Below are 26,418 nucleotides of genomic sequence, written 5' to 3'. Positions count from 1 at the left end.
GCAGAGGGTGATATATTATTAACTATATGTATAATATATATAAAATGTACTGTGTTAGAGTGTCATTTTGGGTCATTTATGTTGGTGGTGTGCCCTAGGATTTTGTAAATATAAAAAATGTGCCGTGGCTCAAAAAAGGTTGAAAATCACTGTTCTAGTCCAACCCCTTGCTTAGTCAGGAAACTCTATACTTTATGAATCATAATAAATTAGTATTGGTGTTTTTTATTTTAAAGGTGGTGTGGGTCTAGTGGTTTGTTCTTGGGGGTTGTTTGTGGTATTATTTTCTATTTTAGTAGTAATTGATTGATCTTGTAAGGGGGGCGTGTGTTCTTTTAGAGAAGAAAGATAGAGAGAATTATGGTGAAGATAAAAATAGGGAGGAAGTTTTTGATTGTGTTTTTTTGTTGTGTTGAAAGGTGAATGGTGGGGGTGATTGAGTTTGATAGGCCTTTAGGTCCTAGTATTTCAAGTGTTCAGAGGTCAATTAGTTCATTAGATGTTTGTTGACTAAGTTTTATACCTTGTATAGTTAGCACTCGGTGTGGGATATTGAAGAAAGCTAGTGTGAAGCCCCCGCAGAGTGTGATATATTATTAACTATATGTATAATATGTACTGTGTTAGAGTGTCATTTTGGGTCATTTTGGTTGGTGGTTTTCCCCCAGGATTTTGTAAATATAAAAAATGTGCCGTGGCTCAAAAAAGGTTGAAAATCACTGTTCTAGTCCAACCCCTTGCTTAGTCAGGAAACTCTGTACTTTATGAATCATAATAAATTAGTAAAACTTACTGTACAGTGTTCCCTCGATTTTTACGAGGGATGCATTCCGAGACCGCCCGCGAAAGTTGAATTTCCGCGAAGTAGAGATGCGGAAGTAAATACACTATTTTTGGCTATGATCAGTATCACAAACCATCCCTTAACACTTTAAACCCCTAAATTACAATTTCCTATTCCATTAGCAACCATTTAGATTATTACTCACCATGTTTCTTTATTAAAGTTTATTTTTAAAAATATTTATTAAAGGTGGACGAAAGTTTGGTGATGATATATGACGTCATCGGGCAGGAAAAACCGTGGTATAGGGAAAAAACCTGCAAAGTATTTTTAAATTAATATTTTTGAAAAACCATGGTATAGACTTTCCGTGGAGTTCGAACCCGCAAAAATCGAGGGAACACTGTATACCGTTATGATGATTTTTTAAAGGTAGAAATGGACAAATGTTGAATTAATTATTTTTTCTTTTCTGTTCAAGCTTCAAGAGACTGTGAAGAGAAAATTAGAAGGCGCACGCTCACCTCTCAATGGAGAACAACAGAATGGTGTCTCTGAAAGAAGCTTCTCTCCAACTAATAAGCGGACAAGGAAAGATGTACCTGGGATTGAAAGAATCAATAGTTTGCCCAACAGTTTGCCTTTGCCATCTATTTCTCCTCTTCACCAGCTTGATCTAAAGCCATCTTTGCCCCTGCAAAACAGTGGAGCTCATGAGGGTACCCTGGAAGACTTAGGTAAAAACGGTGGACTTCCTGACCTAAAACTCCCAATCAATGGATGTAACGACCTTGAAGATAGTTTTAACATCCTGCGCAACAACAGTAGCAGCAACAAAGAACTGAAACAAGAGCCCTTGGACGATCCCAATTGCACTGACAATTCCGACACATCCCTTTCCAATCAGAATAAACTCTTTTCAGACATTAACCTGAATGATCAGGAGTGGCAGGAATTAATAGATGAGCTGGCTAACACTGTCCCCGAAGATGATATACAAGATTTGTTCAATGAAGACTTTGAAGAGAAAAAGGAACCTGAATTTCAGAGACCAGCCACCGAGATTCAGGAGACTGCCAGCGTTAAAAGTGATCCATGTCACTCTCCATTTGCTCACTTACCCATGGGCTCTCCCCAGGTAAGACCGTCATCATCAGGGCCGCCATTTTCAAATATCCCTACGGGTTCCAGCCTCCCTTTGGGGTCTAACGGTCCTCCGGCTCCAAGCCTGGATAGTTCACTAGCAAATTGCGTGGTTCAATCCCCACAGACTCCAAACCAAACGCATCCTTCAAACCAAGCTCAGTCACGACCAGGCAATAGTTTCCACATGAATCCAACAACAGTGACAACAGCAGGCTCGGGGCCTAGTCAAGTAACTGTGACTAGCACTGACTTGTCTCCGGCTGAGCAGTTGAAGCAGATGGCAGTCCAGCAGCAGCAGCGGGCTAAGCTGATGCAGCAGAAACAACCGCAACCACCACCACCGCATCCAAGCCAAGTATCCAGCTGGTCGCCAGTGGGGCCTCCATCTAGTCCTTATGGAGGACCTTTCAGTACAGATAAACCAAATAGCCCGATGATGTACCCCCAAGCCTTTAACAACCAAAATCCTGCAGTGCCTCCCTCGGCAAACAACTCACAAAAGACTACAATGAATAACTACCTCCCTCAAAACCATATCAATATGATTAGTCAGCAGCCAAATAATCTGGTTACAAACTCTTTGAGCAAACAAGGCAATATGCTTTCTTATGGCAACACTAAACCTCTATCTCACTTCAATGCTGATCTTAGTCAAAGGATGACTCCACCAATGTCCAATTCCAACAAGAGTCCTATTATGCCATATTTGCAGCAGCAACAGCAACAGATTCCCCAGCAGCCGCCAATCCAGGCTCAAATGACACCTTTGAGCGAGGAACAGAAGCGCATGCTTATTTTGAAGCAGAAAGGAATGATGAACCAGCCAGTAACTTATGGAACTCTTCCATCTCTAGGTCAGGTAAGTGTGGACAGAGAATGTTCTCTGTGAATGGCTCATGTCAATTAACAGAAAAATTCAATAGAAACTAGGGTACTGCTGTCTATAACTTTCTCTTTGCATTTGCCCTATCTTTTTTTAAAAGGAGCATTTGTTTCTGTGCACGTATAACTTGCTAGTAGCTTCAAACTCAACTTTCTCCTAAATGTTACCTCTGTCAGTGCATAGCTATGGAACTATATTGACAGTAGTTTTGAATGCTCATCTCCAAATATTTAGTTCATTCTCAAAAATTACCAAGATTTCTAATACAGTCTAACTGCGACCCATTAATCAAATATAAAATTAATATGAGGTTAAATTTATATAACAAATGAAGCAATTAACTAATCCATAGCAAATAATTAGCTATGGAGGATAGCATATATGAACTTCAGTTTTTTGTTACAAATGATGGCCATGAATTATCCTGCTGTAATAACAGTATAAGAAAAATTGATAAAATGTATTATGTTTTGATAATGTGCTTTTGATACGATATTTGCTATGTTTATTGTTCAGAATAGATGGGTTGCTATAGTTTGGTAAAGCCGTATATTGCAGTGCCCTATTGAATATAAAATCAATGGAATTGACAGATGTCTACCAACCAACTCCAGGTCAGCCAGAAGATTTTAATTTAAAAAAAGAGAAAGTGGATTCGATACGTTCCTCAGTGGATGAAGACAAGGAGTGAATTTAGTTGATTATAAGTTAGAGCCGCTATTAAGAATTATTTCATAGGGCCTCGATTGAATCAAGATCACTCCTTGTATTGTATTTTACTTTTCATGACATGCGGTACAGAATAACCAATTCGCAAACGCCACATACATTAAGCCATCCCCAAGTACCATTCACTCATACGCTGTATAAGGCAACCTCCTCGTGACTTCCCTATAGATAATTAATGGAAGCTCCATTCATTGCCTTTTCCTAGATTGTGTGTTTACTGCTGATTAGCAAAGGAATGAGAGTAAGGCACATACAGTGATACCTTGTCTTACAAACGCCTCGTCATACAAACTTTTCGAGATACAAACCCGGGGTTTAAGATTTTTTTTGCCTCTTCTTACAAACTATTTTCACCTTACAAACCCACTGCTGCCACTTGGATGCCCCACCTCTGGACTTCCATTGCCACCGAAGTGCCCGTTTTTGCACTGCTGGGATTCCCCTGAGGCTCCCCTCCATGGGAAACCCCACCTCCGGACTTCCGTGTTTTTGTGATGCTGCAGGGGAATCCCAGCAGTGCAAAAACAGGCGCTTCGCTGGCAACGGAAGTCCAGAGGTGGGGTATCCTAGAGAGGGGAGCCTCAGTGAAATCGCAGCATCGCAAAAACACAAGAGGTGCAGAGGTGGGGTTTCGAGGACTTCGGTGTTTTTGCGATGCTGCGATTTCACTGATGCTCCCTTCGCTGGGAAACCCCACCTCCGGACTTCCGTTGCCAGCAAAGCACTCATTTTTGCGATGCTGGGATTCCCCTGCAGCATCACAAAAACACAGAAGTCTGGAGGTGGGGTTTCCCATGGAGGGGAACCTCAGGAGAATCCCAGCAGCGCAAAAACGGGCGCTTTGGCTGGCAAAAGTGGTGAATTTTGGGCTTGCACGCATTAATTGCTTTTCCATTGATTCCTATGGGAAACATTGTTTTATCTTACAAACTTTTCATCTTAAGAACCTCGTCCCGGAACCAATTAAGTTTGTAAGACAAGGTATCACTGTATTTCCTTATATGGAAGTTAGCTATACGTTATCTTCATGCTGTATATCAAGTTAATTGTTTTCCATGTGGTCATGGATTCTGCAGCTTGCTTACTCAGCCTGGACTTTGCTGCCTTTCCATAGAGGAAGAATAAGGTTTATACAGCACCCATTAGGCTAAAACATCCCCCTTCAGCAATATTCTATCCCAATGTTCAGTGCCTAAGAACCTATGATTACAACAATTGAGAATGAAGAAATGTCAATTTTTCTCTGCTCTTCCTGCATCTGCAAAGCACTGTCAATGGCCCTGTTCAGGGTCACCTATTGCCTTTTGAGTAAAGAGGATTCTGAGGTTCATCTTCAAGATTGAGCTGAGAATTTTCAATGCACCTAAATGGATAAAATCACTCAAATCTGTTCTCAATTAGAAATCAAACATGAAGCAAGTCCATTGAGTATATCTTGCGAAATTCTTATATATCTGGGGAAAGTTTGATCCTATTGGACCTGAGAAAAGTGAATAGGGTTCTTGTGATTGAAAGAGTAGCCACCTTGGATTTGGATCCATGCCTTCCTGGTAGGTAGAGGTCACTCAGGAGATGACATGCAAGTGGAACTAGTGATGGTTAATGCAGCCTTAGTGTGAGGGTATTAAGCACCATTTAAAGAGCTTCTGGTGTATCCTCTTCTCAAGAAGTCATCACTGGACCCTACTAGTCTTCATTTTTGTTCCTTCTCTCATCTTTCCCTCTTAGAGAAGGTAGTTGAGAAGGAGTCCTTCTGCAGCTTCAGAGGATCCCTGGTAAAACATATTATTTGGATACCTTCCAGTCAGGTTTCAGTCCCAGATATGGGATGGAAATGGCATTGGTCATGCTTTTGGATGATCTGACAGAGCCGGGGTGGCGCAGCAGGTAGAGTGCTGTACTGCAGGCCACTGAAGCTGACTGTAGATCCGTAGGTCAGCGGTTCAAATCTCATCACCGGCTCAAGGTTGACTCAGCCTTCCATCCTTCCGAGGTGGGTAAAATGAGGACCCGGATTGTGGGGGCAATAGGCTGGCTCTGTTAAAAAGGGCTACTGCTAACATGTTGTAAGCCGCCCTGAGTCTAAGGAGAAGGGCGGCATAAAAATTGAATAAATAAATAAATAAATCTTTGGCAGGAGCATTATGGGAATAGCACTATAGAGCACTTGACACAATAAGGTTTGTTTCTGAACACCATCACTCTGCTAAAGAAATAATTCCCTCCCCATTGTCAAACTATTCACTAAGGCTGCATTACTATTACTATTAGTCTTCTTATCATTCCTATCATCCATCCCCTCCCACTTATGACTGTATCATAACTTGTGGCTTGCATCCTGTCATTTCTAAATGGCCTTAATTTTTTATTTCTTTTCACATTTCATATCTCCCTTTCAACTTTATTACTCATTTTTTTAAAAATTTTAACTCATTCTCCATATTTAAACAAATTCTAATCTTGCATTGGGTGCCAGTTTGCTTCCAGTTCTAATTTAAGGTGATGGTTATCACCTTTAAAGTTCTTTGCAGCATGGGGTTAAGTTACCTGATGAACCATCTCATTCCAGTTACATTGTCCCATCCCATCTAGGCAAAGAGGGTATGTAGTGGATTCCATTGGTTAAAGAATTTCTAGTGGGATTCAAGAAGAGAACCTTTTTTGCTGTTGCCCACCACAACACCTTACCTCCAGAGTTGAGGTGAACCCCCTTCTATTTTGGTCTTCAAAAAGAGTGTTAAGACCTGGCTTTGCCAATTATTGATATGCAACCTTGGAAATTGTGTCATGAGAATGTTATCTCCATCTTTGATGGATATATTAACTTTTAATTCTGTTTTTAAGTTTGTTCTTATTTATGCTTTGATGATAGGATATCTTTTTTTATTGCAAACTGCCCTGAGTCACTTAGGTGAGATGAATGGTATAGAAATATGATGAAGAAATGAACAATAACAATTTTAATATTTGTTAGTTTGTTTAACAATGGGATACAGTTCAATTTTGCCATAGGGTATAGCAAATTGTGCATTGGAATATGGTTGCATAAAAGTTTTTGACATTGTTTTTAGTCTGTTATTAGGCTGTTATTCAGTTTGACTCTGTCATCTTTAAAAATATTGAAATATTGGAAGTTTTAAAAGCAGTTTATATATTCACCAATGGAATGAAACTGCAGTCTTTCAAATAGGAGTTGATGTGATCACAATTGCAAAGAATAATAGTCTTTGTTTACCTGTAAAAAAATCTAGAACATAAAATTCCTAGTTTAAATCTGGACTGAAATACATGGTAATTTTATTATCTAGCTCTTCCTTTTTATTATATAAAGTGTAAGCTTTATGTCCCTGATTAACATCCCTTCTTCCTGAGTTTAATAATGGTCTCAGTTCATGTATAAGTGTTATTCTACCTCAGTAATTTTAACATGTGTTGACTTCAACTATCAAAATTTCCCATCAGGCAGACTACGGAATTCTGGGAGTTGAAGTCCACACATTACCAAGGTTGAGAAACAGAGTCCAGATTATCTCAGGGACCGCCTTCTGCTGCACTAATCCCAGCGACCAGTTAGGTCCCACAGAGTGGGTCTTCTCCAGGTCCCGTCAACTAAACAATGCCACTTGGTGGGACCCAGGGGAAGAGCCTTATCTGTGGCGGCCCTGGCCCTCTGGAACCAACTCCCCCCAGAGATTAGAATTGCCCCCACCCTCCTTGCCTTTCGTAAGCCACTTAAAACCCACCTCTGCCGCCAGGCATGGGGGAATTGAGATACTCTTTCCCCCCTATGCCCTTACAGTTTTATGCATGGTATGTCTGTATGTATGTTTGGGTTTTATAATACAGTGTTCCCTCGATTTTCACGGGGGATGTGTTCCGAGACTGCCTGCGAAAGTCAAATTTCCGCGAAGTAGAGATGCAGAAGTAAATACACCATTTTTGGCTATGGACAGTATCACAAGCCTTCCCGTAACACTTTAAACCCCTAAATTACCATTTCCCATTCCCTTAACAACCATTGACTCATCATTATTACTGGTACTCACTGTTGAATAAGACACTTAGTGATCCTGATATTTATAAACATAATTATTTATTAACAATAATTATTTATTTGTTATTTATTTGCAAAAATTATTAGTTTGGCGATGACGTATGATGTCATTGGGCAGGAAAAACCATGGTATAGAAAAAAACCCGCAAAGTATTTTTAAATTAATATTTTTTGAAAAACCGTGGTATAGGCTATTCGCGAAGTTTGAACCCACGAAAATCGAGGGAACACTGTAATGGGTTTTTAATTGTTTTTAGTATTGGATTATTATTGTATGCTGTCTTGTTATTGCTGTTAGGCGCCCCGAGTCTTCGGACAGGGGCGGCATACAAATCCAATAAACAAACAAACAAACAAATAAATAAATACAAATAAATACAAATAAATGCAAACAAATAAATGCAAACAAACAAACAAACATACTATAAAGCAGTACAGCGTTCCAGAGTGTATGTAATATAAAACAGCATAAACTATTACCTATTTTAGACAGTTGCTAATTTCCCAACAATTCGTTTTCCCTACTCATCTTCCAAAACAGCTTTCTCCAATCACAGCCTTTTAGATTTATTGGGGTCTTAGGATTTTCAGCAAGTACAGTGAAATATATTATCAGGCCACCATTGCAAATCTTATCATGTTCTTTCCTAACATATTTGGAGAACAGAAAATTCGGAAGGCTCCTCATTGCTGTACATCCAACAGTAGACTACAGAATAATTTTATCATTGCATTGTCAAGTGTGGTTTTTGTGTGTGTGCATCTGTATGTCAATACACACACACAATGGTATCAAGATGCAAAAGAATTGTCCCAGTTTCAGAAAAATACCCATATCTGTACTTAATAAAACCCTATATCTTTTAACCTTCAAATGACCTAACCTCATAGAAATCTAATCTTTCTACTGTGTATAGAAAGATCTTTGCAGTCCCAGTAGGACAATTTAGAGGCATGCCGATTAAAAAATGAATTAGGTGGGAAAGGTAAAAGAGTAGCCATCCATATGGAATGTATTTCCCTTTCTTTCTCTTGTTGCTTTCCTGAAAAATTGTTAATTGACCTCCTGAGCAGTCGGGAATAATTGTTCTTCACAATGATGGGAAAAGATTGTCTGATAAAATAGAATTACAGAGATTCTGCCCTTCCCTGTCTGACTTTTTTTTTTTTTGGTCTCGGGAAATAAAAGAAATCAAGGATGGTCAGAGTATTTTTCCTTGGTTTTATTTTTTGAATAACAACAACAATAAAAGAGAAGGAGTAGGAGGAAGAAAAAGAAGTAGGAAGATGAGGAGGGGGGCTTCTTTTTGGAATTGTTTCTAGCATAGCACAATATCATTGCATAGTTAGTGTTGTGGTTAGCTCTGGCCCTGCTCCTTCCCCAAGGACTGTGTATGTGGGGGAGACATCCACATGCCGTAGGCCTGTTTTGTTCCCGGTGGAATCTGCTGATGAAGGCTCCTCTGACCAAGAAGACATGAGTGACAGGGAGGAGGAGAGTGTGGCAGACAGCTCAGAAGGAGATCAATTATCTAGCTCCTCCTTGGATTCGGAACAAGAGTTAATGATACAGCCACGCATGCGGAGAGCGATGCATAGGCAACAACAACTGAGAGATTATTATCAAAGAAAATGAGGCCACCTGTGGTTGGGTGGGGCTGTGATAATTAGTGAGGCTGCTATAAATAGCAGCCTGTGGGTTTGGCCATTGTGGAGGATTATCTGATCGTTGTGTTTCATGACTGCTTTGCTGACTTTGACCTTTTGTGTGCTGATTTTCCCCCGCTTTGAAACTAAACCAGAGCAAAGTGTGTTTCACTTTGTGAAAGAAGGAGGACTGTGAATTGCCTCACAGCTGCAAGCTAAGTATCACAGAACTGATAAGGGACTTGTACAAATTACCAGTTTGTTTGGAGATGAGTGCTCCTTGCTATACCAAAAGAGGGCTTGGTTTAAGTGAATTTTCATTATAAAGAACGTTGTTTTGAATTTTCATACGTGTGTGTGTCTAAAATTTGTACCTGTGAATTGTTGGGAGGATTCTACCAGAGAGCCCGGCAGAACAAGTCAGTATCTTTATTAGATTTTTAATGTTCCTCTCTGAGTTTCCATATATATTTTTTTCTATAGATGTTTAAGAGTTGCCTGATGAAAGGTTATTTCAGTAGAAAACCCTGGCCCAAACTGTTGCTTTGTAAGTGAGAAGCAACTACACTTCCTAAATTTCCCATTATTGAATCGGTTGACCAAGAATTCCGGGAGATTACTACTTCCAATATACAGTATATGACTAGTCCTAAATTAGGCAAAGCTGCTTTAAAATCAGTGTATTGGATTCTTTCCCTAGCACAGTGGTCGCCAACCTTTCCAGCTTGGTGGCCTGGCACGGGATGTGTGTGAATGGCACATACAATCACACAGATCCATCTGAAGGTACTTGAACAAGTGGCACTTGTGCGAATGGAGCTTTACTTGCGCCCACTTGCCGCTCTCTCCCACGGCCTGGTTTTGAACAGATCACAGCTTGGTAATGGGCTGTGGCCAAGGGGTTGGGCCAGTGATGGCGAACCTATGGCATGGGTGCCACAGGTGGCACACAGAGCCATATCTGCTGGCATGCGAGCCGTTGCCCGAGCTGAGTTCCAACGTGCATGTGTGTGCCCCAGCTGATTTTTTTTTGGCTCATATAGAGGCTCTGGGAGGGGATTTCTGGCTTCCAGAGAGCCTCTGGGGGGATGGGGGAGGGCGTTTGTACCTTCCCCTGGCTCTAGGGAAGCCTTTGGAGCCTGAGGAGGGGGAAACATGAGCCTATGAGCTGACCAAAAGTTGAAAAACAGGCCATATAACACCAACACTCCGCAGTCTGCATTGGTTGCCGATCAGTTTCCGGTCACAATTCAAAGTGTTGGTTATGACCTATAAAGCAACCCATGGCACCAGACTAGATTATCTCAGGGACCGCCTTCTGCTGCACGAATCCCAGCGACCAGTTAGGTCCCACAGAGTGGGCCTTCTCCGGGTCCCGTCAACTAAACAATGTCATCTGGCGGGGCCCAGGGGAAGAGCCTTCTCTGTGGCGGCCCTGACCCTCTGGATCCAATTCCCCCCAGAGATTAGAATTGCCTCCACCCTCCTTGCCTTTCATAAGCTACTTAAAACCCACCTCTGCTGCCCGGCATGGGGGAACTGAGATACTCTTTCCCCCTAGGCCTTTACAATGTATGCATGGTATGTTTGTTTGTAGGTATGATTGGTTTTAAAATAAGGGTTTTTTAGTTGTTCTAGTATTGGATTTACATGCTGTTTTTATTACTGTTGTTAGCCGCCCCAAGTCTACGGAGAGGGGCGGCATACAAATCCAATAAATAAGTAAGTAAGTAAGTAAGTAAGTAAGTAAGTAAGTAAGTAAGTAAGTAAGTAAGTAAGTAAGTAAGTAAGTAAATATATTTTCAGCCTCCAGGGGGCCTCCAGGGGCCGGGCTGGGTAATCTGTTTTTGCCCTTCTCAGGCATTGAATTATGGGTGTGGGCACCTGCGAATGTACAACAGCATGTGCACATGCTCTTTTAGCCCCCAAATTAAAAAAAAGGTTCACCCTCACTGGGTTGGGCCCTTGCCTTAGCGTTAACTTAATGTATCTTCAGTGGTATGACAGTTGTATAGAAGGAAGGATAGGGAGCCTTATTTATGGAGGGAAGTATGTACAATGTTTCATTTGTCAAATTTTATTAGCTTGTATCTTTTCCCACAAACATGATGGGCCTTGTTGATTCTGTTACCACTCCATGTATATTCTGAGAAAAATATTTCACCACCAATAACAGGAAAGTGTGACAGCTCAAGCAACTTGATTATTCTTAAGTTTATATTTCTGCTGCTTTTTTTTTTCCTTTCCAAGACTGAAGTGTGAACGTGAAAAGAAAGGAGCAGAAAGAATCTTGTATGGATTTGGTTTTAGGGACAAAGTCATGAGATTCTGGAAAGAGTCTTCGGAGAGGGGCGGCATACAAATCCAAATAATAAATAAATAAGAACATTAATACAGAGAGAACAAAACAAACTGTTCTTTATGTGGAAGTAAACAAGGGAAATTCTGAAGATGGGACTTGTGTCTGCTTCCACACTTTTATCAGTCATGAAATATTTTTCTCAGATTACCACATAGAAACTCTTGTATAAAACTATTAATAGATTCAGAGATTAATCAGACCATAGAAAGTTGTATAGAATAGAATAGAATGGAATATAATTTTTTGAGCTGGCCAAATGTGATTGGACACACAAGGAATTTGTCTTGGTGCAGATGCTCTCAGTGTACATAAAAGAAAAAGATACATTTGTCAAAAATCATGTGGTACAACACTTAATGATTGTCATGGGGTCAAATAAGCAATGAAGAAACAATCAATATTAATAAAAATCTTAGGATACAAGCAACAAGTTACAGTCATACAGTCCTAAGTGGGAGGAAAAGGATGATAGGACTGATGACAAAAACTAGTAGAATAGAAGTGCAGATTTATTAAAAAGTCTGACAGTGTTGAGGGAATTATTTGTTTAGTAGATTGATGGCGTTCGGGAAAAAGCTGTTCTTGTGTCTAGTTGTCTTGGTGTGCAGTGCTCTGTAGCGACGTTTTGAAGGTAGGAGTTGAAACAGTTTGTGTTCAGGATGCGAGGGGTCAGTAAATATTTTCCCCACCCTCTTTTTGACTCGTGCAGTATACAGGTCCTCAATGGAAGGCAGGTTGGCAGCAATTGTTTTTTCTGCAGTTCTGATTATCCTCTGAAGTCTGTGTCGGTCCTGTTGGGTTGCAGCACCAAACCAGACAGTTATAGAGGTGCAGATGACAGACTCAATGATTCCTCTGTAGAACTGTATCAGCAGCTCCTTGGGCAGTTTGAGCTTCCTGAGCTGGCGCAGAAAGAACATTATTCGTTGTGCTTTTTTGATGATGTTTTTGATATAGACACCTTTCCCTATTTATTTCTAATATAACTGTTGCAATGTGACATTTGAATCTCTGTGTAAATATGTTGGCTACATGAACATCCTGCAAGGAGATCAGTAGATCATAACCTTCATGTTATATGGCAGAGTGTAGTTGATGCTCCAGCTTGTTTTCTAGGATTTGTTGTGATTCTGTCTGAGGCTCCTCAGGGAAGGGCTGGAACTCTGCCGGCTCCATGCTCAGAGGGGGAGGATGAGAAACAGGAGGAGGAGGAGGACCAGGCAGACAGGGAAGAGGAATGTCAGGACGAGGAGGAGGGAGAACAGCCTGAGACCCCCGGGGGGGAGCTCTCCCCAGTGAGTAGCCTGGAATCATTAGATGAGAACGCACAAGCCATCATAGATATGAGGCAGAGAAGGGCAGCACAAAGAAGGGGACAATTAGCCAGGTATTTCCATCCCTAATAGGCAACAGCTGGGTTTGGATGTGGTTCTCCTCAGAAAGGTTGAAAAGGCAGGCCCGCCCTTCCTGTATTGTGGAGAGTTATCTTTTGGGAGTCCTGTGACCTTGCTTCGATCCTTGGCGTCTCTGATTCTGGCTTGTGGCCTCGAAGGCTGAAAACTTGGGGGAGGCGTGGGTTTTATTATCTACAGTGGTGTGTGTGCCAGCAAGAAGCCTGTTGTATTGTCTGGCCGTCGTGACTCTTCTGTGAAGCTTCATAGCATTCCAGTTTGTAAGAACAGTTTTTGTTATCTGTGTTTGTTTTCAAAGATATAAAATGACTTTGCTTTTGATCAGCGTGTCTGGCTACTCTTTTTAGTTGGTGTTGGCATCTGGGGGAACCCAGACAGAACAGGATTTGATGAGATTCATTAATTTAAAGAAAAGAAAAGAAAGGGGTGTGTGGCTGGAGAGAAATCCATACATATAGCTTAACATGAATATGAGTAATTAGACAACTGGCAGAGTGTTAAATTGGAGGTCTAAGGAGAAAAACTAAGAAATCTGCAGAATTTCTCCATGGCCAGCAACTAGTGGAATTTGTATAATCTTCTACTGCAGTGATTTTCAACCTTTTTTGAACTGCCTCACATTTTTTACATTTATAAAATCCTGGGGCACACCACCAACCAAAATGACACAAAATGACACAATCTAAGACAGTACATATTATTCCCCTATTGTGTGAGGGCTGGGTTTTTTTCTCTCTTATTCTTTCCAAAAACAGGTGAGGGCTGGGTTTTTTCCCTCTCTTATTCTTTAGGTACTTTTTATCATATGCTTTAAATCAAGAGTCATTTTCTCTCTCTCTCTTTTGTTTCTCTCTCTTCCCTCTCACTCTGCCTCAATCATTTTCTCATTTCTCTTTTTTTCTTCCCTTTTTTCTCTCATTTCTCTCTCTCCCTTCCTCTCCTTCTCTCTCTCTCTCTTGCTTTCTCTCTCTTGCTTTCTTTTGCTCTCTCTCACTTCTCTCTTGCTTTCTTTCTTTCTCTCTTTCTCACTCCCCCTCTCTTTTTTTTCTCTCTCTGTCTCTATGTGTATCTCTCTCTCTTTCTCTCTTTCTTTCTTTCTCTTTCTTTCTCTCTTTCTCTTGCTTTCTTTCTCTCTCTCTCTCTCCTCTCTCGCAGCACACCTGACCATGTTCCGTGGCACAATAGTGTGCCGCGGCACACTGGTTGAAAAACACTGTTCTGCTGAATACAATTTCTCTGGAGTGCAGTGGTCATGACTCATTTCTTAGCTTAAAAGCCTGAAGTAAGTACTATTTGCTTTGCCAAATATCTGCTACCAATTCTGTAAGAAATGTAACCCGCATAAGATACACAGTCGAATGCTTTCAGTGCTACTCCCAATTCTATTCTAATGATATCAGACAAATTTTATAGCTGTAATTCGTTTTTCAAAATATATACTGGAAATCAAAGAATCAAATTCCTTACAACTGCTTAACCAATGCTTTGAAAGAATATCTTGAACACTCTAAAGACCCATATATATATTGATGCATGAGTGTTGAAACAATGGGGCTGGTATTGAATATTTCTTGAGTTGTCTATTGTTTCTTGCAAGAACAAAATCTGGCGGGTAAATCTGCTTGAACATGGTGAACACAAACATGAGATGGAATCTTCACGGATTTATTGAGCAGAGCAGAGCAAAACAGTAAACACTTTATAACAAGGAATAATAGAAACAAATGCAGAAATATCCACAAATGAGACAATAAAAAAGACAACATTCAATAAAAGATTGTAAGTGCTGAATAAGCAATCATATTTTTCCATCTGTTGAGAATCCTGTCGCATGAGGGACAATAGCAATATTTCTCAACCTCAGCAACTATAAGATGTGTGGATTTCAATTCCCAGAATTCCCAAGCCAACATACAGACTAAGATTCAGCACATTTTTATTTATTTATTTATTTATTTATTTATTTATTTATTTATTTATTTATTTATTTATTTATTTATTTTGTCCAATACACAATGAGGGTTTTAGTGGGTATATATCTATATACATATAGTAAAATACATGATGAAGGTTATAGAGGAGATACTCATAGTAAAATATATCTAAGAAAGAATAGAAAAGAAGATATAGGAATAGAACATATCAATGAAAGAATAGAAGAAGAGATATAGGAATAGAAGAAAGGAATAGGAGATATAGTAAAGCAATAGGACAGGGGACGGAAGGCACTCTAGTGCACTTGTACTTGCCCCTTACTGACCTCTTAGGAATCTGGATAGGTCAACCGTAGATAATCTAAGGGTAAAGTGTTGGGGGTTTGGGGATGACACTATGGAATCTGGTAATGAGTTCTACGCTTCGACAACTCGGTTACTGAAGTCATATTTTTTACAGTCAAGTTTGGAGCGGTTAATATTATGTTTAAATCTGTTGTGTGCTCTTGTGTTGTTATGGTTGAAGCTGAAATAGTCGCCGACAGGCAGGACATTGCAGCATATGATCTTGTGGGCAATACTTAGATCTTGTTTAAGGCGTCGTAGTTCTAAACTTTCTAGGCCCAGGATTGAAAGTCTAGTCGCGTAGGGTATTCTATTTTGAGTGGAGGAGTGAAGAGCTCTTCTGGTGAAGTATCTTTGGGCATTTTCAAGGGTGTTAATGTCTGAGATGCAATATGGGTTCCAAACAGATGAGCTGTATTCGAGGATGGGTCTGGCAAAAGTTTTGTAAGCTCTGGTAAGTAGTGTGAGATTGCCAGAACAGAAGCTACGTAGGATTAGGTTTACAACTCTTGAAGCCTCCTTCTTGTATATATTGTTGCAGTGGGCTTTGGCACTTAAATCTTTTAGTTATTATTATACCAAGGTCTTTAACCGAGTGGGGATTATCTGTGATAATTTGATTATTCAGTTCGTATTTCCCAGGCATCAGATAACTACACTGAAGTTTATCTCTAAGATAGGTTTATAGCATTATGTTGCAATACTTCTAAATGATACTTAATATTTTCATTTCTGCTTATCTACCAAACGTTTACATTAGACAGGAACAGCAATATCCTCCCTGCAACAGGTGGCTGTCCTTGGAATTAGCAAAGTACTTCTACAAGAAAGAGATAACACTCTTGAACTCGTCTACATCTGAAGGAAACAAGTGAATTAGAGCAGAAATGGGAGTGGGAAGAAGTTCAGAGACTTGATTTAAAAATCTAAAGCTCTGCCAAGTAATACTATGTACAAGAATACAAAACAGGAGTTTTACACGGGAAAGTTCAAAGGAAAATGGAGCACACCTTCTGTTTCTCTTCCCTGTTTTAATCGCCTACACATTGTCATTAATAGAATAGTGCTGTACTGTAATCATCCTGTAGGTCAGAGCTACCATAAGTATATTTATTTATTTATTTATTATTTAGATTTGTATGCCGCCCCTCTCCGAGGACTCAGGGCGGCTCACAACAGAGAAAAACAAATCATAAATAATCCGAGTAAGTTTAAAACATTTAAAGATTTAAAACCCCATATACTAACAGACACACACACAAGCATACCATGTATAAATTAAACATGCCCAGGGGGAGATGTTTCAATTCCCCCATGCCTGACGGCAAAGGTGGGTTTTAAGGAGTTTACGGAAGGCAGGAAGACTAGGGGCAGTTCTACTCTCCGGGGGGAGTTGGTTCCAGAGAGCCGGTGCTGCCACAGAGAAGGCTCTTCCCCTGGGGCCCGCCAACCGACATTGTTTACTTGACGGGACCCGGAGAAGGCCCACTCTGTGGGACTTAATCGGTCGCTGGGATTCGTGCGGCAGAAGGCGGTCTCGGAGGTATTCTGGTCCGATGCCATGAAGGGCTTTAAAGGTCATAACCAACACTTTGAATTGTGACCGGAAATTGATCGGCAGCCAATGCAGACTGCGGAGTGATGGTGAAACATGGGCATACCTAGGTAAGCCCATGACTGCTCTCGCAGCTGCATTCTGCACGGTCTGAAGTTTCCGAACACTTTTCAAAGGTAGCCCCATGTAGAGAGCATTACCATTACCATATACCATTGATGAAATTAATCTTTTTGATTACAGACACGTGCTTTCTTTATAGAATACAGCTTCTAAGCTGCAGACCCTATGAATGCAGCTATCAAATCTTCTTTTGCTTGTAGTTTAGTATATTTTCTGTGATATCTCACAATGAAGATATGTTTACACAAAACAGATTAATAATTTTCCCGCTTCATCATGCAAGTTTATAAATAAAGTACAGTGTTCCCTCGCTTTTCGCGGGGGATGCGTTCCAAGACAGCCCGCGAAAGTTGAATTTCCGCGAAGTAGAGATGCAGAAGTAAATACACTATTTTTGGCTATGAACAGTATCACAAGCCTTCCCTTAACACTTTAAACCCCTAAATTGCAATTTTCCATTCCGTTAGCAATCATTCAGATTATTACTCACCATGTTTATTTATTAAAGTTTATTAAAAAAAATATTTATTAAAGGCAGACGAAAGTTTGGTGATGACATATGACGTCATCGGGTGGGAAAAACCGTGGTATAGGGAAAAAACCCGCAAAGTATTTTTTAATTAATATTTTTGAAAAACCGTGGTATAGACTTTCCGCAAAGTTCGAACCCACGAGGGAACACTGTAGTTCGGATAGAATGTATATCCTTCCTATAATTTTCTACCAAATCTATTACACCTAAAAGGTGGAGCTTGTACAAGCATGATTCATTTTCATTTTGAGAGCTAGGAATCCCTTATCTAAAAGACCCCTGTCTGGACCACAGTTAGTCCGCCACATTTTAGCATTGAACATAGAATTATATTCCAACATTTCCTGCATGTGATATACAGATGTTCTCTACAATAGTAAAAGCCCTGAATAATACAATAGCAGTTGTGTGATTTCCAGGTGTTATAAAAGGATGGAAGCACATTTGTATGGAAACACAATTAAAAAGGAACTAGAGTAGTCAAGTGAAATTCTAAACATATTTGAGAGATAATTTAGTAAAGTTTCTTCAGTTTAGGTTCATTTAAAAGAAGAAAACATAATTAATGAGCTACAAAATAAATCCAGAGCAAGAAAAGTTTCCATATTAAATAGAGGAGACTGATGTCTAGTAGCAGAGGCAATGTGGCTGACCAAGTGACATTTTATTTTGTTAGTGAATTATGCCATGTTTCTAAGCTTACAAAATGTATTAACTACTAAATCAACAAATGCAGTAGATTTATGAGAATTTGTTGATTTAAGAGTTAACTTAGGAGTTAAAGTTCACATATTCTGCTGCACGAATCCCAGCGACCGGTTAGGTCCCACAGAGTTGGCCTTCTCCGGGTCCCGTCCACTAAACAATGTTGTTTGGCGGAACCCAGGAGAAGAGCCTTCTCTGTGGCGGCCCCGACCTCTGGAACCAGCTCCCCCCAGATATCACAGTTGCCACCAACCTCCTTGCCTTTTGCAAGCTCCTTAAAGCCCACCTCCTTAAAGCCCACCTCTGTTGTCAGGCATGGGGGAATTGGAATTTTCCCTCTGCCCTAGGCTTATAGAATTTATACATGGTATGCTTGTATGTATGATTGGTTCTTTAAATTGGGGTTTTTTAGATTATTTTTAATATTAGATTTGTTCACATTGTCTTTTTTATTGTTGTTAGCCGCCCCGAGTCTTCGGAGAGGGGCGGCATACAAATCTAATAAATACAAATACAAATATTCACACAATAAAAACTAACCCAATTTAGCATGTTATGTGAGTGCCACAATTACATTTTTAATTGGCCTGATTCAACATGTGTGAAATAGAGTATGCAGTGCAGTAGAGTAAACACTGCTGATATTTTTGTTTCAAACTTTTAAAATGTCTGGTCGAAGTACAATTCTAGAATTTCAATTGTCTTATTCCCTATCTATGAAGAAAACTGTAGAAGTGATACTGTATCTAAAGTTAGATAGTGGTATCTAACTTTACCTCTGTGGGGATAAGTAATGGTAAAATGTTTGATTTCTTCAGTATAAAATGTACAAGAAAAATGGATGCAACAGAATAAATCTTATGTGAGAAAACTGAAAGTGAGAATCAAAACTGTCAAGAGTCCATGAGTGTAGAAAGAGAGGGAGAGAGGGAGGGAGGGAGGGAGGGAGACAGAAAGAAAGAGAAAGAAAGGCAAAATACAATTCCCTTTGGGTGAAGAAAAATATAAAAACAAAAACTTAACCTCATGGTTATGAGAATTTGTTTTATTTATTTATTTATTGGATTTGTATGCCGCCCCTCTCTGGAGACTCGGGGCGGCTAACAGCAATAATAAGACAGCGTACAATAATAATCCAATAATAAAAACGATTAAAAACCCATTATTATAAAAAACCAAACATACATACATACAGACATTCCATGCATAAAATTGTAAAGGCCTAGGGGGAAAGAGTATCTCAGTTCCCCCATGCCTGGCGGCAGAGGTGAGTTTTAAGTAGCTTACGAAAGGCAAGGAGGGTGGGGGCAATTCTAATTTCTGGGGGGAGTTGGTTCCAGAGGGCCGGGGCCGCCACAGAGAAGGCTCTTCCCCTGGGTCCCGCCAAGCGGCATTGTTTATTCTAAAAGTTATAGAAAGTGTAATTGCATTATTTGAAATTAAAAATACTGTATGTGGGAGGGAAGGACAAATAACAGGAATACAATGAAAAACTATTTTGTAGCATTTTGATTTTACATCACAAATATTTATAATTCATTTTTAGTATATGTTCTGCCTATTTTCATAAAAAGTGGATACATATATATGTGTAAGGATGTATGTATGTAAGTGTGTGTTTGTATTTATGTATGTACATGCATAGTTTTTAAAATTTGATTGAGAGGGTTTTTTCGCACTTGACAGGAACTTTCTAAAATAGAATGTCATCTTCTTTTGTTGTGGTTACAAAAATATAGATTTTGCTATCCACGGTAGTGGCAACTTGAGAGCAAACCAGGACACATAGAATCAAACAGGTAATTTACCATGAATCTGGTAAATAAATATTCAAACGTGCTTTAGATATATAAATGGACATAATTAAATCAAAGAAGATTGTATTAAAACTTCATGATAGGAGAGATAGGGTAGGGTAGAATAGGGTAGAGTGAGAAGAGATGAGAAGAGTTGAGTTGAAAGGTCTTCGAGTCCAAATCTGATGGCATGTGAGCCGTTGCTCTAGCTTAGTTCCAAAGTGCATGTGCACACTGGCCACTGATTTTCGACTTACATGGAGTTTCTGGGAGGGCATTTTTGGCTTCTGGAGGGACTCCGATAGTGGTGGGATGGAGCGTTTTTGCCCTCCCCAGACTCCACAGAAGTCTACTAGGCCCACCGGAAGTTGGGAAATGGACAATTTCTAGCCTCCAGAGGGCCTTGGGGAGGAAAGCCTAGGACTAAGATGCCTTAAACCAGATCTAAGTATTGCCCACAAGATCATATGCTGCAATGTCCTGCCTGTCGGCGACTACTTCAGCTTCAACCACAGCAACACAACAGCACACAACAGATTTAAACTTAATATTAAGCACTCCAAACTTGACTGTAAAATATATGACTTCAGTAACCGAGTTGTCAAAGCGTGGAACTCATTACCGGACTCCATACCCCCAACACTTTACCCTTAGATTATCTACGGTTGACCTATCCAGATTCCTAAGAGGTCAGTAAGGGGCGAGTACAAGTGCACTAGAGTGCCTTCTGTCCCCTGTCCTATTGCTCTCCTATATCTCCTATACCTTTCTTCTATTCCTATATCTCTTCTTCTATTCTTTCATTGATATGTTCTATTACTATATCTTCTTTTCTATTCTTTCTTAGATATATTTTACTATGAGTTTCTCCTCTATAACCTTCATCATGTATTTTTCTGTGTGTTTATATATATATACAGATAGAATTGTCGTCCATCAATAAAATTAACTGCCTTGGAAATGGCCCTGAGCTGCCTTCCTTCTATAAATACTGGTGGCTGAGTGTGGTTTGATGGCTCAGCAATTGCCTGCTCTCTAGAAACTTCCTGGTGAGTCAGTGGGGTAACATCTGGGGTCGTTGATGTAGCTGAAGTATGCTGATTAGTTAATGGTTGTTGATTAGGCGTGATATCCTGAGTAGTTGGAGCTTGCAGGCTACTTGATTGTTTTGCAAAATATGAACAAGCGGGATGATACCTCCCGCCTACCAGACATCTGGAAACCAGCCCTCAAACATAACCCAGCCATAAAAAGTGAAAGTAGACTCAGAACACACATTGCAAAACAATCAAGTAGCCTGCAAGCTCCAACTACTCAGGATATCACGCCTAATCCACAATCACTAACTAATCAGCATACTTCAGTTACATCAACAACCCCAGGTGTTACCCCACTGACTCACCAGGAAGTTTCTACACATCAGGCAATTGCTGAGCCATCAAACCACACCCAGCCACCAGTATTTATAGAAGGAAGGCAGCTCAGGTCTCGCTGTGTTCGCCTTAGAACAAGGACAGAAACACCAGCCTGAAGATGATGAGTGGGACCTTGTCGAAAGGTCGCCAGAAATTTCCAAATATGCACACATACATACACACCCACTAAAACCCTCATTGTGTATTGGACAAAATAAAGAAATAAAAATAAAAATTGCCGAACGCCTATTGACATCTCAAGATCTGCAACTGTAGAGTACAAACAGCAGTAACAATACTCTCAAAGTTCGGTGGAAAAAGTAGAAGTTCTTTAAATGCATAAAACACCACAGGAAGCAATGAAGCAGTATTAGTTCTGCATGTGGTAGGAGAAATGTACTGCACACTTGTGGGCCTCATTGAGAGGAGCCCCCAGCTGGGTTAGTTTGCAAACTAGGCCTGAAAAAGCATAGGAAAACAAACCAACCTTGAAAGAACTCAGCACTGCCTCCTGCTGGGAAAAAATAAAGTGTTAATTTTAAAATGAGGGGTGTGCTTGATTACAGCTCCAGACTAGAGGATATTTAAATGTCCTTTGCCACCTTCACTTCCTATAGTAATTCTTTCACCATTCCCCATGGTCCTCTGAAATTCTATAGCTTTACTTGTAAGGATTTTTAATAGAATAAAAGCAATATGTGATTTTAGAGAAGGTTAAACATTGGGTTAATGATACACAATATTGCACAGATTTATATTTGGTAACATAGTTAAAAATTGTTTAGCTGCATAATGTAACAAAATAAAAAGTATTTCTAGAAATATGTGTGCTACATACAATGTTTATTTTATTCATGCATACTTGTTACATACAAGCAGCTAAAGAGAACGTTATATTATTATTATTATTATTATTATTGTTGTTGTTGTTATTCTTCTTCTTCTTGTTGTTGTTATTATTATTATTGTTATTAATTTGACTTCTATGCCACTCAATCCCGAAGGACTCAGGGCGGCTTACAACAACGGTATAAGTACAATAAGAATAAATACAAAACAGTAAAAGAAGTCGAACAGTTAACTGAGGTTAAAACATAACAAACTAAAAAAAAACCCATAAAAATTATTATTTAAAAAATCATACTCATATACATACACACCATTCTTATAGTTGGCCATCAAGCTGTGAATTTATGGCCCCCAGGCCTGTCGGCAAAGCCAGGTCTTTGTAGTTTTGCGAAAGGCCAGCAGGGTGGGAGCAGTACAGATATCAGGGGGAAGTTGGTTCCATGGAGCTGGGGCGGCCACAGAGAAGGCCCTCCCCCGTGGTCCTGCCAACCTGTATTGCTTAGTCGACAGGACCTGAAGGAGGCCAACTCTGTGAGCTCTTACTGGTCTCTGGGAGGTATGCGGCAGGAGACGGTCCCGTAAATAGTCTGGCCCTGAGCCATGTAGGGCTTTATAGGTAATAACTCTTCTGGTTTCTGGTAGAACTTTAGCAATTACCAACAACTCTTATTAAATCCATCATTTCATGAATAAAGAAACTCCATTTATTTCTCTGCTTTCCTGTAATTCAAACACATTCCATACATGCACTCGGTCCGTTATCTCTCTTAGTTGCATTCCTCATATTCCTCCTCCTGCTCCACTTAACAAGATTTATTTTCCTAACAGCATAACTTTGAAAAACAGCAGAACTGACAGTTAACAACACAGAACTACTTTTGCTTACTTTAACGCGGCAAAAACACATCCATTTTCCCTTCGGCAACATTGAAACTCCACCCTTCTTCTCCACTGACCCCCTGACGTGCTAAATACATCACTGCAGTATTTAACCCATTCCTCTCCTTAATATCTTCTTCCAGACCTCTGTTCTCTATGTTTTTGAACCCTTCTGAATTTAGGGTTAACCCAGCGAGCATCTGATTCTCCCTCGCTAGATCCTGAACTCATAACCCCATCCTGTGGCTGGCCTCCCACCTGTTCTACTACCTGTAACCTAGGGCCCCCCACTAATTCATAAACGCTATCTGAATCCGAGTCCTCAATATCTTCATCATCCTCCAACTGATCAGGAGTATGTACAATAATAACCAACATCATGTATGTAGCTCTTTGACTCTGCACTAACTGATATGTCAAATGTCCTTTTGAAGAGACTGGGAAAACTTGATATCTTGCATTAATGAATATTGATATGTGTGCCATCCTATCATATTTGTCATCTCTAACAATAATGTGTAATTGTGAGGATGGTTGATTTATAATATAGGTGAATTATCCAGATTTTGGAATTGGATATGCATCTTACCGTTTTGCTGACCTCCTTATACAGTCTGGTTGCTTGGTTTGCTAACTAGTGCCTGCACCATTTCTGATAAGCAGTTTCTTTAAAGGACAGTGCTTTCATTTAATTGAAATTAACATTTGGCCTTGCTTCTTCTGACAGCTAACAGCACCCTTAGCCCCAGTGTAACGTTCACTAGATGTGCTTGTCCTTGAATATTAAGCAAACAGGACACCTTATCAGTGCATTAGTGAGCAATGCTGTCTAACAAGAAACACTGTTTGTGATGACAGGCATAAAATTCCACTGTGCTTGAAAATCTTGTGTTTCCAGATCATATACTGAAAAAAGTCATATATCGTAAGAAATTCAGCAGTGAGCTGGAAATCATATTGTATTTACGTATACTGTATTTCATTGTCAGCTAGTAAGCTATTCACCATTAGCCCTAGGAAAATCCCATTGTTTGTTTCCCTGTGATCTTTTTAGACTGAGTTCATATAACTTTCTGACTGATGGATTTTTTTATATACAGGCAGACTCTATAGATAATGTACTATGTAATCTTCTATTGGGTTACTCAAAAAATAGTCTTGGGCAGTTTGGTTAAGATTTTGAGCCCTCCCATCTAGATGTGATTGCTTTAACATGTTGGTTGAGTATTGCAAGATGCCAAGTACTGCTCTAGTTTATTTATTTTATTTTATTATTTTAATTTATTATTTATCGTTTGACCCCCAAAGGGGTCATGACTGACACATTGAGAACTGCTGCTCTAGCTATATTGGGAACTTTCCTAACCCCTAATTGTGCATGATATGACTGTATGTATGTTTTTATATATTGGGGTTTCTTGTTTCTTCACCCCTTTTGCCAGCCGAAGCACCCGTTTTTGCACTGCTGGGATTCCCCTGAGGCTCCCCTCCATGGGAAACACCACCTTTAGACTTCTGTGTTTTTGCGATGCTGCAGGGGAATCCCAGCAGGGGAATCCCAGCATCGCAAAAACGAGCGCTTTGCTGGCAACAGAAGTCCGGAGGTGGGGTTTCCCAGCGAGGGGGGCCTCAGTGAAATTGCAGCATCGCAAAAACACCGAAGTCCTCGAAACCCCACCTCCAGACTCTGTGTTTTGCGATGCTGCGATTTCACTGAGCCCCCCCTCGCTGGGAAACCCCACCTCCGGACTTCCATTGCCAGCGAAGTGCCCGTTTTTGCGCTGCTGGAGATTCCCCTGCTGAAATTACCCTGCAGCATCACAAAAACACGGAAGTCCAGAGGTGGGGTTTCCCATGGAGGGGAGCCTCAGGGAAATCCCAGCAACGCAAAAAGGGGCGCTTCCCTGGCAACAGAAGTCCGGAGGCGGGGCATCCCAGTGACGGCGGCTTGGATTAAATAGTTTGTAAGAAGAGGCAAAAAAATTTTAAACCCCGGGTTTGTATCTCAAAAAGTTTGTATGATGAGGCGTTTGTAAGACGAGGTATCACTGTATGTTGTTTTTATCATTGCTGTAAGCCGCCCCGAGTCTACGGAGAGGGGCGGCATACAAATGTAATAAATAATAATAATAATAATAATAACAATAATAATTAATAATTAATAATTATAATCAATCTTTCTTCATATTTCTTTCACTTTCTGCTGAAGTGAATGTGTAAACATTCTTCAATGCAAAGCAGGAATGATGTTAAGTCAAGCTCTCACATGAACACTTTCTGAAATATTTGCATAGAAAGTATTTTTCTCTTCTGCACATTGATATAAAAATAATATATAAACATTCTGGTTTCCTGATACTCTAAGGAGGCTGTATGTTTAGGGAGAGGGAAGGAAGAGGCACTATCTCATGTGCCAGATCTTCCTGAATAAACTGGATTATGCTTAACATTCATTTACACTTAAGAATATTTCCGGTTCTAAATATATTTCAGAAAAAGGAAATTCCATGCCCCTGCCCCATTAATATATGATCAACACACAGAGAAAATTAGAAACATACTTTCTTGTTGATATCCATTCTAGCCAACTGATTCTTTTACCCAGTCTTACTGGGTTGGTACAAGTCTTCTGAATTTTCTAAAGAAGTATATAAGAGATGTTATGGTTCCTAAGTAAGAGATCAGTCTTTCCTGATCATGCTTATTGAATGCCTTTTTCTATTGCTATTTGATAAAATACCTGAGAAGTTTGTCATACCAAAAGGAGGAGTTAGAGGAAGTGCTCAACATAGCCATTCATTTAGTGACCGTTTGAACTTACAATGGCACTGAAAAAAGTGACTTATGACTGTTTTTTACAATTACAATCACTGCAGAATCCCCACAATCACATGATTAAAATTAGGATGTTTGGCAATGGCATGTATTTTCAGTTTCCAAGGATCATGTGATCACCATTAGCGACCTTCTTACAAGCAAAGTCAAATCTATCTATCTGTCTGTCTGTCTGTCATCCATCCATCCATCCATCCATCTATCTATCAATCAATCAATCAATCAATCTCTCTCTCTCTCTCTTTCTCTCTATCTATCTATCATATCTATCTATCTATCTATCTATCATATCTATCTATCTATCTAAACCGTCATTGTGTATTGGACAAAATAAATAAATAAAATAAAATAAACAAATATTTGCAGCCCTCAGTTAGGTGAAGCAAATCCCACTGCAGACACTATAAAATTTGCCTTGCTGCAGTGATATAAA

General features: G+C 39.9%; 1 protein-coding gene across 2 annotated transcripts in view; it reads left to right on the top strand.

Annotated features, from left to right (window-relative positions):
• Positions 1-26,418, top strand: part of MAML3 (mastermind like transcriptional coactivator 3) — a 403,777-nt gene that overhangs the window by 242,145 nt on the left and 135,214 nt on the right. For both annotated transcript variants that reach the window (XM_070757739.1, XM_070757740.1), the window contains exon 2: positions 1,266-2,789. In XM_070757739.1, the coding sequence (XP_070613840.1) occupies positions 1,266-2,789 (1,524 nt within the window). The remainder of the gene's footprint in view (positions 1-1,265; positions 2,790-26,418) is intronic.

Source organism: Erythrolamprus reginae, chromosome 7 (assembly GCF_031021105.1).
Source record: "Erythrolamprus reginae isolate rEryReg1 chromosome 7, rEryReg1.hap1, whole genome shotgun sequence".
NCBI classification, from domain to species: domain Eukaryota; kingdom Metazoa; phylum Chordata; class Lepidosauria; order Squamata; family Dipsadidae; genus Erythrolamprus; species Erythrolamprus reginae.
This window is presented reverse-complemented; position numbering and strand designations above follow the sequence as displayed.